This window comes from Calypte anna, unplaced genomic scaffold (assembly GCF_003957555.1).
Source record: "Calypte anna isolate BGI_N300 unplaced genomic scaffold, bCalAnn1_v1.p scaffold_224_arrow_ctg1, whole genome shotgun sequence".
Classification (NCBI taxonomy): domain Eukaryota; kingdom Metazoa; phylum Chordata; class Aves; order Apodiformes; family Trochilidae; genus Calypte; species Calypte anna.
This window is the reverse complement of record NW_022045493.1, coordinates 28026-44012: the sequence shown is the minus strand read 5'-3', so window position 1 is coordinate 44012 and position 15987 is coordinate 28026. Positions and strand designations below refer to the sequence as shown.

The 15987-nt window shown below is 50.1% G+C and overlaps 1 protein-coding gene across 1 annotated transcript in view; it reads right to left on the bottom strand.

Annotated features, from left to right (window-relative positions):
- Positions 1–606: 606 nt before the first annotated feature.
- The window catches only part of LOC115600317 (olfactory receptor 14J1-like), a gene marked incomplete at its 3' end in the record, with an annotated part of 39431 nt that continues 24050 nt past the window's right edge, over positions 607–15987 (bottom strand). The window contains exons 3-4 of the mRNA XM_030468689.1: positions 1051–1505; positions 607–858 (exon numbers count right to left, since the gene is read on the bottom strand). Of these exons, the coding sequence (XP_030324549.1) occupies positions 607–858; positions 1051–1505 (707 nt within the window). The remainder of the gene's footprint in view (positions 859–1050; positions 1506–15987) is intronic.

The following is a 15987-nucleotide window of genomic DNA, read 5'->3' as shown; positions in this document are numbered from 1 at the left end:
GATTAGCCTCGTTACTATGCCTGGAAAGGATATGGTAGGGGTTTTAAATGGAGAGTAGCTGACACCAGGGATATCGAGGCAATGAGTTTGTAGAGGGACAGTGGAAATGGAGCAAAGACAGGGTTGGACTGATCAGGGATCAGGGAAAAGAATGAGGAAAGGCCTCTCCTTGAGTCATGAGTGAACCCCCTTGCTTTTCTAAACTCCTTCTCAGAAGACTCCAGGTGTTGCGTGATTCCGAACCCTTACATCAGAGGAATCTCAGTAAAAGAAACATCAGGTAAAGAAGGTCACTGCTGGATCCTTTATGTCTTTCATTGCACAGAGAGCAAAGATCTTATTAAACAAAACCTTTCCAGCAGCCTCTTTGACACCACAAAGGAAGATAAAGAACTGAAAATGATACAAACAATAAGATCCTTTTTGCACACATTATCACATGTAAAAAAGAGCCAAAAGTCTCCATCATCAGAAGTCCCTGAAGGCAGGCTGAGTCTGTGATGAGACACATTATGAATGATATGAGATAGATTGTAAATGATATGCATAAGAAATGGGATTTTATTACTTATGAAAACAATCGGGTCACTAGTTTCCACACAGTACCCTTGAGCTCCTGGTTCCTCATGCTGTAGATGAGGGGGTTCACTGCTGGAGGAACCACCGAGTACAGAAATGACACCACCAGGTCCAGGGATGGAGAGGAGATGGAGGGGGGCTTCAGGTAGGAAACATAACCGTGGTGATAAAACATGGAGAGCACGGCCAGGTGAGGGAGGCACATGGAAAAAGCTTTGTGCCGTCCTTGCTCAGAGGGGATCCTCAGCAAAGCTCTGAAGATCTCCACATAGGACATCACTATAAAAATAAAACAGCCAAATCCTAAACAGCAACCAAAAATAACACCCAGATTTCCATGAGGTAGGTGTGCGAGCAGGAGAGTTGAGGATCGGAGAATTTCACAGAAGAACTGATCCAAGGCATTGCCCTGGCAGAGGGGCAGGGAAAATGTATTGGCTGTGTGCAGCAGAGCAGTGAGAAACCCAGGGCCCCAGGCAGTTGCTGCCATGTGGACACAAGCTCTGCTGCCCAGGAGGGTCCTGTAGTGCAGGGTTTTGCAGATGGCCATGTAGCGGTCGTAGGACACGACGGTGAGAAGATGAAACTCCCCTATAATAAAAAAGACGAAAAAAAAGATCTGAGCAGCAAATCCCTTGTAGGAGATGTCCATGTTGTCCCAGAGGGAATTGGCCATGGCTTTTGGCAGAGTGGTGGAGATGGATCCCAGGTCAAGGAGGGAGAGGTTGAGGAGGAAGAAGTACATGGGGGTGTGGAGGTGGTGATCACAGGCGATGGTGGTGATGGTGAGGCCGTTGCCCAGGAGGGCAGCCAGGCAGATGTCCAGGAAGAGCCAGAAGTGCAAGAGCTGTAGTTCCCGCCTGTCTGCAAATGCAAGGAGCTGATAGAGCTGCTGTTGGGCATCTGATGCCTCTGGGCATAGTGCACTGTCAGAGAAAGAAAAATCTTAAATAAGTAATGTCAGAATTTTCTTGGCAGATCTATTTCGTTGCTCACAGAAATCCCCAAAGCATCTTGCTCCATAGAGGAAGAATTTTGGCAAGTCCCATTCATGAGCTGTGGTTGGTGCTGGCTGATGGGGTCATATGGAGAAAGGGCGGCACTCTTGGCTATGCAGGTGTCAGTCCTGCCCAAAAGAAATTGGTAAAAAAGGAACACGGGGGGAATTCAGTTTTAAATCCACTCTAGACATCCACGAATATCTTAGAATTTTTACCCCCAATGTACCAGCCTGCAGATCATACCTGAAGGGAAAGATTTCATTTTTTCTCTTCTACTTACCCAAAAAATAATGATGGAGTATTTTAAAGGCAGATATGCCTGAGATATCTGCTGGCCTTTAAGGGAAATCTGGAGGAAAAAGGGTCAGTTTGGTAAATCAGTAGAGACATGTGGTCTCTCCAACTCTTCTGCTCTCATCTCTTTCCTTCTGGAGTGCAGACTGCAGCTCAATAGGAACACCCAAGAAAGAGATACTGTTAGTGGGTAAAGTTTGTCACATGAAAGCAGTGCTAAACAACAGGGGTCGCCTGCATCTGCATTCCCAGTACAAAGGAACCAGGGTGGAAAAAGGCTGTTTCAGGGAGGTTTGGGTTTTTATTTCAGATCCCCCCATCTCTCCTGGGGAATGTTCTTGGATGTCTCAAACCCTCAGCAGTTCTGCTGCACTCGGGGAGAATAGAGCAAGGCAAGAGGATTGCCTGTGGCTCCATGCAGAGAAAGGGGAGATGGTCTGATGAAGGGAGGGTCAACTCCTCCCCAGCCTCACAGAGGGCATTTCCCAGAGCTCCAGAGGGCAGAGGGAAGATGGACACCTCCTTGCCATGGACACCATCTGCTGCCTGGAGCTGCCCCAGCCAGGACCTAGTTCTTTTGGCCCCGTCTCCCTTCCCTGCCCCTGCTCACAGAGCCCAGCCCTTGGGTGCCCAGCTCTGCCCTGCAGCCATCCGGGGGGGGGGGGGGGGGGGGGCAGGGGCTAAAGGCCCATTCCCCAAAGGTGGCCAGCCCTGAGCCCCAGCCCCTGGCAAGGAAAATCCTTTCCCTCCCTCAGCCCTCAGGGCTCTCCTGGAAGCACTGGGATGTGGAGATGGGCAATGCCAAGGGCAGGACTATGGCACGGCACCTCCCAGCCTCCTGCATATGGACAAGGAGGCCCTGAGCCCCAGTGCTGCTGGAAGCTCCACTTGTCTCCCCATGGCCATCAGGGACAGAGACAAGAGCCATCAGCAAATTCATGGAGAGCTTGGCTCTGCCAAGTGTGGCTCCAGCTTTTCCACAGCTTTTCCCTCTCTCATCTCCACCACAGTCTGTCCTGGGCTGTCCCATCCCCTGTGCCTGTTGCCCTGCAGGCTCTGCTCCTTCACCCGCCTGCCCCACCTTGCTGTCCCCTTCGTCTCCTGAACATCTCTGTGTCCTCCCTGCCTCTGCTCTTGGCACACAGAGCCTTGGGCTGATCCAGGCTCCTTCTGGGGGATGTGGTATTCCCCAGCATGGCCCTTCTGCAGTGACATTTCTTTCTTCTGCTTTTCCACTCCAGGGCATCCCCAGCTGCACTTTGGGCCATTTTTCCTGCCCAAGCTGTTTCCCACTGTGAAGAAAAAGCTCCACCATGCCCAAACCCACCCTTTCAGTGCACTCCCAGGATCCTCCTTTACTGCCCAACAGTCTTCACAGCACTGGAGCCTGGCCCATTAAGCTCTCCAGACTGGCCCATTGGCTTGGGGCCTCAAAATCCCATTCTGGCAAAGCTCTGGGCACTTCCATTGTAAATGAAGTTGCCAAAGGTCTTATAATCATGCGAATCACATAATTATTTTGTGTTTTGAAGGGAACTTCTAAAGTCATCCATCCCACCCCCCTGCAGTAACTGGAGACACCCTCAACTACATTCAGGTTTCCCAGAGCCTCCTCAAGCCTCACCATGATGATCTCCAGGGATGAGGCCTCAAACACGCTCCCTGGGGAAAACATTCTTCCATTTTTCCAGTACCCTCATGACTTCAAGAACTTTTTCCTAACATGCCAATCCAGAATAATACTCCTAACTTAAACTCATTTCTTTCCTCATCCTATCAGTCCAGGGCCCTTGGAAGCAGTCCCTCTTCAGGATTCCCACTAGGCTCTCCACAGGTACTGAAGGTCCATTGTGCCACAGTCAGTACCACACAGGAGGATGAAAGAGGAGAAGCAGAAAACTTCTGTTGAAACTGAGTGGATTCCATATCATTGCAATGGTAGATGTAGGTCCTAATTAATGAGTAGGAAAGGAGAATATTCAGTACTCTGAATTGTGTAAACACAGAGAAGGTTCTCAGGGAGCAGCCAACATTGATTACTAAGGAGAAATCTTGCTTGACTAACCTATATCCTTCTGCAAAGGATGACCAAATGGGTAGTCTAGAGGGCGATGGTTGTCCTGCTGTGATCCAGCAAAAGGCAGATCTAGGGTTTGGTTTTTCCTACCCCTCTACTTCTGCCCTGGTGAGCCCACACCTGGAATACTGGATGCTATTTGGGGGTCCCCAGTTCTACTAGGACAGGGATCTACTGGGAGAGAGTTCTAAGGGAGTGATAGGGAGATGATTAAGGAACTTGACCATCTCTCCTATGAATAAAGAGTGAGAGAATTTGGTCTGCTTAGCCTTGAGAAAAGAAGACTGAGGGGATTTTTGAGTGTTTATATATGTCTGAGGGGTGGGTGTCAAAGGAAGGGCCAATCTCTTTTCAGTTGAACAATGGATTTAAGCCAGACATAGGAGTTCCACCTCAACATGAGGAGAAACTTCTTGACTGTGAGTTGTGGGAGCACTGGAACAGGCTGCCCAGAGAGGCTGTGGAGTCTCCTTTTTTGGAGACTTTCAACACATACCTGGGTGTGTTCCCTGGGTGACCTGCCCTGGGTGATCCTGCTTTGGCAGAGGGGTTGGACTGGATGATCTCTAGAGGTCCCTTCCAACCCCTAACATTCCATGATTCTATGATTCTATGACCTCAGTCCCTGGGACAGTGATGGGGTCCAGCCTGCTCCAGGCAGGTGAAGGACAAAGAGGGGATTGCTGAAGCAGAGTGGGCAGGGACAGAAAGGCATGGGGTGCACCTGGCCTTTAGCAAGCCCTTTGACATGCTCTACCATTGTCCTGTTGTAGCCAGACTGGTGATGTCTGGATTTGAAGAGGTGGGTGATGTGGTGGGTGGGAAGTTCATGAGATGATGAGGGTCACAGTGCCATCAGTGATCCAAAGTCCTCCTGGAAGGATGTGACAGTGCCTCAGTGTCCAACACTTGTACCAACACTTTTCCTGTCTTTATCCATGGGCACGATCACTTCCCTACTCCTACTGTCCATGCTATTCCTGATACAAGCCAGGATGTTGGTGGCCTTCTTGACCACCTGGGCACACAGCTGGCTGATACTCAGCTGTCTGTCCGCCAGCTCTGACTGAGGCTGATGCTGTGGATGGGATTAAAAAGAGAGTTCCATGGGGACAGGGACCGGGTTGGCTTCAGCTGTGTGGAGGTGTCCCTACCCATGCATGCAGTGAGTTGGAACCTTTCCAATCCAACCCCTTCCATGATTCCATGATTCTGTGACACAGTCACAGCTAGTTCCAGGCCTGGGCATCTCCACAGCCAGCACCAGGGCTTTGTGATGCAGGGTCTGGTGCCTGGACACCATTGTCATGGGGGTCTCCATGGTGACCCTGGAGGTATATAAGGGCTGTGGAGACCTGGATTTCCCATTACCAGGTGAGAACCTCCCTCAGGAGTCAGCAGCTGCCCTGGGTTTACCATGGAATGTCTGTGGTAGAAAATGCCCGAGATGTCCATGGAGAATGAGGTGGAAGCCTGCTCCCAGCCCTCCACAAGACACCAAGGTCAGTGAATGAAGGAAGGGCCAGAACAGAAGTTCCCCTGCAGGCTGTGGGGAGAGGGCATCTGTCCCCTGCAGCCCATGGAGGAGCATGGAGGGGCAGATGTGGATCTGCAGCCCATAGAGGAGCACTCTGTACCAGGGTGAAATTAGTTACTCACTGAAATACATAAAATTTTAGAAAGAAGTCACATTTGAGCAACGTGAGCATGGCTGGGGAAAGGGGCAGGAAGGTGAGATGGCTTTTGTCTCTCTGTGTCTAGATTTCATTCTTTTCCTTTCCAGCAATGCTGTTCCATGCCAGCTGTGCAGTTGAGTTTCCAGCCCCTCAGTTTCTCTCCCTTTTCCTCCCTCTCTCCTTTCCCCAGAGGGGAAGGTGTCTCTGCTCCAGCACTGCTCTCCCCTCGGGGACTGCTTTCAGCTGCCCCTCTCCTCTTCCCTGCAGCTCTCAGAGCGGTTCCTTTCCCCTGCTTGAAGATGTTGATGGCAGAGGCACTGTGGCTGCTGTGAGAGTTGTGTGCTTGAAATGCTCAAGTATCACAGCTGACAAAAGCTCTGGGTGTCTGAGGAGCTGATTCTGAGGCTTTTCTCCCCAAACCCTCCTGGTTCTGTCCAGGCAGAGTTTCTGGTGGCCGCTCAGTCCTGCTTCCAGGGAGCCTGGGGAGCATGGGGCACGGGTGTTTCTGCCTGGCTGTAGACTCCAGGAGCTGGCACAGCTCTTCAGAGGAGCATTACTGCTCCTTTTCTGTTAGGAGGGATGCTTCATGAGCTCTCCTGAAACCTCTGTGATACCACGGGTCATGAGACAGGATGCCTCAAGCAGCCTGCAGTCAGGCTTCTGTCAGTTGTCTCCTGTTTTAAAAACCAATCCCCACCTAGAGCAGAGATATTTGGTTTATTAAGATCTGCCCAGAAAATGTGCCAGGAGACATTTCCCCAAAGCCTGAAACCCTTTAGAGAAAACTTTATGGTTTGCTATGCAGACCAAAGACAAAGAAGAACCTTCAGGGCAGTGAAGGCTGCCTTGGTCATTGTCCTCCTGATTTACACCTGAAAGCACTGATTCAACAGCTTCTTATCTCCAGGCTCCTGAGGTCTTTGTTTTGTGATCAGATCAGGAAGTCTGTCCTCCCATTCCCTCCTCCCCACCCCCATTATACCAGCCCTTCAGGTTTTTAAGAGTGGAATAACCTTTGTGGATGTTAAATGTTTTTTTTCACAAACAAATCCCCCCTTTGAGACTCATGGGGGTATTTTATACAACCCATAACCATCACTTTTGTGCTTGTAGAGCCACAAATCAAAGAATGGTTTGGGTTTTAGGGGACCTAAAAGATCATCTAGCTCCAACCCCCTGCATGGGCAGGGACATCTCCCACTTGACCAGGAGGCTCTAAACCCAATCTAAGCCAAATCCAACCTGGCCTTGAATAGGCAGCTTTTAGGGATGGGGCAGCCAGAGATTCTCTGGGCAATCTGGGTCAGTGTCTCATCACCCTCACAGCAAAGAATTTCTTCCTCATATCTCAAGTCAATAACACCTCTTTGAGTTTGAAACCATTCCCCCCTTGTCTGGTTACTCCAAGTCCTTGTCAAAAGTCCTTCCTCATCCCTCCTTACTTGATGATTCTGTGATAATGGAGGGCTTTAAACTAGGCTTGAAGGGGGAAGGGGTTGAAACCAGGCTCTCCAGAACGGAGCCCAAGGGTGGACAGCCCAAGTTAAGAGACAAACCAGCAGCCCAGCTGAAGTGCATGTACACCAATGCACACAGCATGGGCAACAAACAGGAGGAGCTGGAAGCCATCGTGCAACAGGAAAACTATGATGTAGTTGCTATCACAGAAACGTGGTGGGATGACTCCCATGACTGGAGTGCTGCCATGGGTGGCTACAGGCTCTTCAGAAGGGACAGGCAGGGTAGGAGAGGTGGAGGGGTAGCCCTGTATGTTAGAGAGTCTCTTGACTCTGTGGAAGTTGAAGTCAGTAATAATAAGATGGAGTGCCTGTGGGTCAGAATCAGGGGGAAGGCAAACAAGGCTGACATCCTGGTGGGAGTCTGTTACAGACCACCCAACCAGGAGGATGAGGGTGATGAATTATTCTACAAACAGTTGGCGGATGTTTCAAAATCGTCGTCCCTCGTTCTCGTGGGTGACTTTAACCTGCCAGATGTCTGCTGGGAACTCCACACAGCAGAGAGGAGGCAGTCTAGGAGATTCCTGGAGTGCATAGAAGATAATTTCCTGCTCCATCTGGTAACTGAGCCTACCAGGGACGGAGCACCTCTTGATCTTCTTTTCACAAACAGAGAGGGGCTGGTGGGAGATGTAGTGGTCGGTGGTCGTCTGGGACTCAGCGATCATGAAATAATAGAGTTTTCAATACTCAGGGATGCAAGGAGGATCGTCAATAAAACCTCTACGTTGGACTTCTGGAGGGCAGATTTTGGCCTATTCAGAAGACTAGTCCAGAGTATACCCTGGGAAACAGCCCTTGAAAATAAAGGGGTCCAGGAGGGATGGACATATTTCAAGGAGCAAGTTTTGAAAGCACAGGAGCAGGCTGTCCCAGTGTGCCGAAAGGCGAGCCAGAGGGAAAGACAACCGGTCTGGCTGAACAGAGAGACTTTGAAAGAAATTAGGGTAAAGAAGAGGGCCTACCGGTTATGGAAAAAAGGGCTAACTACTCGGGAGGAATTCAGGAATATAGTCAGGTTGTGTAGAAAGAAGATTAGAGAGACAAAGGCACAATGCGAACGGAATCTCGCCACCTCTGTGAAGGATAACAAAAAGTCCTTCTACAGATACATTAATGGCAAAAGGAGGTGCAAGGAAAACATCCATTCTTTACTGGACATGAGCGGGAATATAGTTGTCAAAGATGAAGAAAAGGCTGAGGTATTTAACACCTTCTTTCCCTCAGTTTTCAACAGTAAGAGAGATTATCCTGAGGACAGCTGGCTTCTGGAACTTGTAGAAGGTGACAAGAATCTAAACAGCCCCCCTGTAATCCAGAAGGAAAGAGTCAGTGACCTATTGAGCTGCTTGGATCCCCACAAGTCTATGGGACCAGATGGGATCCACCCAAGGGTGATGAGAGAGCTGGCAGAAGAGCTCGCCAAGCCTCTCTCTATCATCTATCGACAGTCCCAGCTCACTGGGGACATCCCAGATGATTGGAAGTTGGCGAATGTCACGCCAATCCACAAAAAGGGCCGGAAGGAGGACCCGGGAAACTACAGGCCTGTCAGCCTGACCTCAGTGCCTGGCAAGGTCATGGAGCAGATCATCCTCAGTGCAATCACACAGCACCTGCAGGATGGGCAAGGGATCAGACCCAGCCAGCACGGGTTTAGGAAGGGCAGGTCCTGTCTGACCAACCTGATCTCCTTTTATGATCGGGTGACCCGTATAGTGGATGAGGGGAAGGCTGTGGATGTGGTCTACCTGGACTGCAGCAAGGCCTTTGACACCGTCTCCCACAGCATACTCCTGAAGAAGCTGTCAGCCCACAGCTTGGACAGGGGCACTCTGCGCTGGGTTAGGAACTGGCTGGAGGGCCGGGCCCAGAGAGTGGTGCTGAACGGGGCTGCATCCAGTTGGCGGCCGGTCACCAGTGGTGTCCCCCAGGGATCAGTGTTGGGCCCAGTTCTGTTCAATATCTTTATTGATGATTTAGATGAGGGGATTGAGTCCATCATCAGCAAGTTTGCAGATGACACTAAGCTGGGGGGGAGTGTGGATCAGCTGGAAGGCAGGAGGGCTCTACAGAGGGACTTGGACAGACTGGAGAGATGGGCTGATTCCAACAGGATGAGGTTCAACACGGCCAAGTGCCGGGTCCTGCACTTTGGCCACAACAACCCCAAGCAGCGCTACAGGCTGGGGACAGAGTGGCTGGAGAGCAGCCAGACAGAGAGGGACCTTGGAGTTTGGATTGACAGGAAGCTGAACATGAGCCAGCAGTGTGCCCAGGTGGCCAAGAAGGCCAATGGCATCCTGGCCTGTATCAGGAACAGCGTCGCCAGCAGGTCCAAGGAAGTGATTCTGCCCCTGTACTCAGCCCTGGTGAGGCCACACCTCGAGTCCTGTGTCCAGTTCTGGGCCCCTCAGTTCAGGAAGGATATCGAGGTCCTGGAGCAGGTCCAAAGGAGGGCAACTAAGCTGGTGAAGGGACTTAAGCACATATCCTATGAAGAGAGGCTGAGGGAGCTGGGGCTGTTCAGCCTGGAAAAGAGGAGGCTCCGAGGAGACCTCATCACTCTCTACAACTACCTGAAAGGAGGTTGGAGCCAAGTGGGGGTTGGTCTCTTTTCCCAGGCAACTCTCAGCAAGACAAGAGGGCACGGTCTTAAGTTGTGCCGGGGGAGGTTTAGGTTGGATATTAGAAAGAATTTCTTTACCGAGAGGGTGATCAGGCATTGGAATGGGCTGCCCAGGGAAGTAGTGGATTCTCCGTCCCTGGAGATATTTAAAAAGAGACTGGATGTGGCACTCTGTGCCATGGTCTAGTAACTGCAACGGTAGTGGATCAAGGGTTGGACTTGATGATCTCTGAGGTCCCTTCCAACCCAGTCGATTCTATGATTCTATGATTCTATGAAAATGTGTAACCCTTGGAAATGATAGAGGGGGTGCCAGATGATCATTCCCAGAGCTCACACCACTTTGGAGAAGTGTCTTGGGTTGGACAGTTGTTCTGTCACCAGAACCCCCCTGTAAGGGGGAAGGGGGGAAGGAGTGGAGCCCTGGGGCTTGCTATGAAACCATATTTAAAAGGAGAAGAATAATAATCTAGTATTAACAATGACTACAGTGGCTCCAGTGGGAAGGCGATGGTCACTTTATGCGGAGGAGGAGGTGCCAGGTGTGTGAAACATTGCCTGGTAGGATGAGACCCACTGGGGAAGGCAGCCATGGAAGAAGCCAAGCCATCTTCCCAAACGTAAACCATAGACTGCTTTGTCTTGGAAGAGACTTCTAAGGGTCATCCAGACCAACTTCCTGCTCTACAGGGAGGGTGTTTATGGTCATACTGTGGAACACTGGCATTGGCCAGGTCGGAGCAGCTGCGCTGGACTTTATATCATGGTCACATGATGTCGTGATCCGCTTATTTTTTTATATATTGATTATGAGGATAAATCAGCCACTACCCAGAGACGACGCTTGAATTACAAAATAACAAGACTATTGGATTTAAAATTAGTTACAAGGGTTTATTTCTAAAAACAGGGAAAGCCGGTTTACTGGCAAAAAGGCCTTTGCATAAAGTAATCACCTTAACAGGAGGGTCGTTAAGAGTAAAAGAGGGAAAAGCAAAAGAGAGAAATTATCACCATCCGCGCGGGGCCTGGCCTCGGGCTGGGGGTTGCTCCTGGTTCTCCGCCGTTCAAGCCGCTGCTGTGTCTTTTCGTAGCTGGAAGCTGAGTTGCTGAGAGGGGGGAGCGTCTGGACGAAGAAGCCTCCTTTTCCTTTTCCCCCCTAGGGTTTTTTATACCCCAAAAAGAAAGAGGGCTCCCTTCATTGAAGATGGCCCTGATACATACAAATCTCCAGGCTTCCTGGGATGACTCATTCTTATCTTTTGTTTCCTGGAGTCCTGCTAGTTTTGGTCGACCTGATAAATAATCTTATCTTCTAGGTGTCTGTCAGGCATACATTGAGGTAAACATATGGTAATTACAAGCAGGATGAAGGAAAGAGGAAAAAAAACTGATTCAAGAGACATATTTTATATTTTTGGTTCCACATGTATACCACACATGGATTCCTCATTCTAGAGCTGTGGAGAACCAAACACAACACTTCTGGTCTCCCTTGCTCTTGCAGTGTTGAAGTCTGCAGCCTCACAAAAGTTGAGGTTCTCTGAAGAGAAAAATTGTTTAGAATGCGTTCTCTTCTATGAAGAGGAACAAGCTGAATGTGAAATGGAAATGAAGGAAGAACCTTCAGGGCAGTAACCACTGGGTTGGTCATTGTCCCCCTGAGTTTACACCTTAAAGCAGTGAATTAACAGCCTCTTATCTCCAGGGCTCGCGGGCTTTGTGTTGAGGTTGGGTCAGCACCACCCAGCTGTGATGTGTCCCCTCCCCCTGCCCATGCCACAAGCCTTATGTCCTCATCCCCCTCAGGACACAAGCCTGTTGTGCCCAGCCCCCCCCAGGTCACCCCACCCCCCCTTCAACTTCCAACCTCACGCCCCCAGGTCGGGTCCCACCCCCCTGAGGCCACTCCCCACCTTTTCTTCCTCCCCTCCCGCCGGTTCCTGCAATCGCGCTGCAGCTCCCGAGAAGTTTCGCTCTGCTTCCCCAGGGCTGCACCAACACCCCCCGCCCCGCAGCCAGGACTCCCCAACTGGTGACTGCCAGAGCATCGGCCCCCCCTCCCCACCGGCCTGAGCTGTACCCTCCCTGCAGGTACCAGGAGGTTATGGGAGGTGATGGGAGGGGGGTGGTTATCCCAGTACTGCCCAAACTGGGGGCGAGCAGCACAAGATGGGGAGGGAGGGGGATGGGTGAGAGGGGGGAACTAAACTTATCCCTGGGGTTAGGGTGGTGGGATTGTCGACCCTCCAACTCGTCTGGAGGGTGGAGGAGCTGTGATTTTATCTCCCTCCAAGTAATTTGAGGGACCCCAAAACATTCGTGTGGGCAGGGCTGTGATAGGGGATCCCCAAGTCATCCCGAGGGTTTCTTGGCTGTAACTGGGGACCCTCAAATCACCCTGGAACCAGGGGAAAGGATGGCAAGTCCGGAATACTTCTAGGGGACTTAATAATACCAGTGCTCAGGAGCCACAATTGGGGACTCCCAAAACATCTCAGGAGACCCCAACTCATCACAGTGGATGGCAGCTCATCCTGCATGTGGATGTGATGGGGGAACCACCAGGTCATGGTGTGAATTTGTTACCATAATGAGGGACCCAAACTCATAGTCTAGTGGTTGGGTGGGATGCAGTGACCCCTTAATCACGCCAGGGATTGGTGACAGAAATAGGAGAGGCCTAAATCATCTCTTGGAGTGTAAGTGCAATGGGGTGATCCCAACTCAAGCAAGGAGTGGCAAAAAACCCAGCACCCCCTGCCCCACCCAATGCCCTCTAAGGGCTTTAGCTGCCAGTGTAGCTCCTAAAGATGTAGTAAAGGATTATAAGTAGGCGTCCACCTCTATGGATAACCTACTTGTTCCACCGCACACTCCATTTTCACCTACAGTAGGTTTAACGTAGGTTTTGTTTTCCATCACCACAGAAAAAGCCCGCCCCTACTTTGTCACTGCACTATGGCTTCTTCCACAGACATGAGGTGACTCCATCTCGGCAAAAAAATCTCTGGGTGACCCGAAGATCAGACAGCTTTTAGTCAAAGTTTGACTTCTGTGAAAAATCATTGAATCGATCCAGGAGAAAAATTTGACATTGGCCAGGAATGTGGGAAAAAGTTTAGGATCTGCTTGGTCCATCTCCACCATCAGAAAATCCATCAGGGGAGAGACACCAGAGATGTCCTGACTGTGGGAGATGGTTTAGCGACACCTTGGATCTGGTCCATCGGTGACATCATCACACAGGCACCATGTCCTACACCTGCCCTGACTGCGGGAAAGGTTTTAGCAGGAGATGGCATTTTATCCGGCATCAACGGATCCATACGGGTGAGAAACCCTTTAAACCAGGCTGGTGAAGGGACTTGAGCACAGACCCTATGAGGAGAGGCTGAGGGAGCTGGGGCTGTTCAGCCTAAAGAAGAGGCGGCTCAGGGGAGACCTCATCGCTCTCTACAACTACCTGAAAGGAGGTTGTAGCCAGGCGGGGGTTGGGCTCTTTTGCCAAACGACTTTCAACAAGACAAGAGGGCACGGTCTTAAGTTGTGCCAGGGGAAGTTTAGGGTAGATATTAGAAAGAATTTCTTTACGGAGAGAGTGATCAAGCATTGGAATGGGCTGCCCACTGAAGTGGTGGATTCTCCGTCCCTGGAGATATTTAAAAAGAGACTAGATGTGGCACTCAGTGCCATAGTCTAGCAACCGCAACGGAGGTTCAAGGGTTGGACTCGATGATCTCTGAGGTCCCTTCCAACACAGCCAATTCTATGATTCTATGAAATGTTCCGAGTGTGGGAAGGAGTTTTCCCAGAGTTCCAATTTATCACAGCATCACCACATCCACACAGGAGAGAGACCCTATAAGTGTCTGGAGTGTGGGAAGGAGTTTACCTGGAGTTCCAGTTTATTTGAGCATCATCGCATCCATACAGGAGAGAAACCCTATTAGTGTCTGGAGTGTGGGAAGAATTTTTCCCGGAGTTCCAATTTATCACGCCATCACCGCATCCATACAGGAGAGAAGTTGTATCCCTGCACACACTGAGGGAAAGACTTCAGCAATAGCACCTCCTGGATTCATCACCAACATGTCCACACTGGGGAAAAACCCTACACGTGTCCCCAGTGTGGGAAGGGCTTCACAGCCAGCTCGGGTCTCACCCAACACCTACAGATCCATACGGGTGAATGTCCCTACGAATGTCCCGACTGTGGGAAGAGCTTTTCCAGGAGCTCTGATGTCATCAGGCATCATCTCATCCACACAGGGGAGAAACCCTACTCGTGTCCCCACTGCTCCAAGAGCTTCAGGCAAAGCTCCCACTTGCTGAGACATCAGCGCCTTCATAGGGGTGAATGACCCTAAAGCTGCTCCCAGTGTGAGAAGAGTTTTTACCAGAGCTATGATCTCATCACCAGATCCACCAGGTCACCACTTTTTCCAAGCTTTAGAGTTTCCAACCTTCCACCTCTTTAGATTCTTTTAAACCATATAAGGCAAAACAAGGAAGTGAATATAACAATGACACACTCATCAGGGGAGGTGTCTGAATGGGACCAGGTGTGCCTGCATTTGCCCAAGGCAGGAAAAACACAAACTGTCTTCCCTATCAGAATCTTTTAATGTACCACAGGCACTTTGTCCTCATCTAATGTGTGTAGAAGGTCTGACTGAGCAGGACCAGCTCGACTGATGATGGAACCCCTGGAGTAATCTATCCAGATGGCTTTTGCCAAGTGCTTGTCCCAGGTTTTAAAGGTTCCACCACCCATTGTTTTTAAGGTAATTTTTAACAGTCCATTGTACCTTTCAGTTTTACCTGAGGTTGGTGCATGATAGGGGATATGGTATCCCCACTCAATACCATGTTCTTTGCCCCAGTTATTTATAAGACTGTTTTTGAAATTACTTCCATTATCTGGTTCAATTCTGGTGTACCATATCACCACAAGACTTGTTTCTCTAGGCCCAGGATGGTGTTCCGGGCTGTGGCATGAGGCAAAGGATATGTTTCCAGACATCCTGCACTTGCCTCCACCATTGTCAGCACATAGCGCTTACCCTGGTGGGTTTGAGGCAGTGTGATACAGTCGTTTTGCCAGGCCTCCCCATACCTATATTTTAACCATCTCCCTTCATACCACAGAGGTTTCAACCTTTTAGCATGCTTAATTGCAGCACAATCATGGATAACCCGTGCAATAGCGTCCAAAGATAAATCCACCCCTCGGTCACGAGCCCATCGATATGTTCCATCCCTGCCTTAATGACCTGAAGCACTGTGGGCCCATCTAGCTAAAAGCAGTTCACCTTTATAATCCTAGTCCAGATCTATTTGGAACACTTGAGCAGCCTCATCTGCTCGTTGGTTGTTTTGATGTTCCTCAGTACCTTGATAGGAAGGTACGTGGGCATCTCCGTGACGTGCTTTTACATCAAGTTTCTCTTACCAAGCATCAATGTCTTTCCACATTTCAGCAGCCCAGACAGGTTTATCTCTACGTTGCCAGTTGTTTTGCTTCCACTGCTTTAACCAACCCCATAAGGCATTTGCTACCATCCATGAGTCAGTATAGAGATAAAGTCTCGGCCACTTCTCTTGGTCTGCAACGTCCAAAGCCAATTGGATGGCTTTCACCTCTGCAAATTGACTTGATTCACCCTCTCCTTCAGCTGTTTTTGCAACTAGTTGTGTAGGATTCCATACGGCAGCTTTCCACCTTCGACGGCCTCCTACCTGATGACAGGATCCATCAGCGAAAAGAGCATATTTTTCTCTCATTCTCTGGTAGTTGGTCGTATGGTGGGGCTTCTTCAGCCCGTTTTACCACTTTTTCTGATGGCATTCCAAAGTGTGTGCCTTCTGGCCAGTCTGTTATTGCTTCTACAATTCCTGGACGATTGAATCTTCCTATCCTAGCTCTCTGTGAGAGTAAAGCAATCCATTTACTCCAGGTAGAATTGGTAGCATGATGAAGGGAAGATGCTCTACCTGTGTACATAAAACCCAGTACAGGTAATCGTGGCACCAGGAGGAGCTGTGCCTCAGTGCCAATCACTTCTGAAGCAGCTCTAACTCCTTCGTATGCAGCCAGGATCTCTTTTTCAGTGGCTGTGTAGTTGGCTTCGGAGCCTTTGTAGTTTCGACCCCAAAATCCTAGAGGTCGGCCTCGAGTCTCTCCTGGAGCTTACTGCCAGAGGCTCCA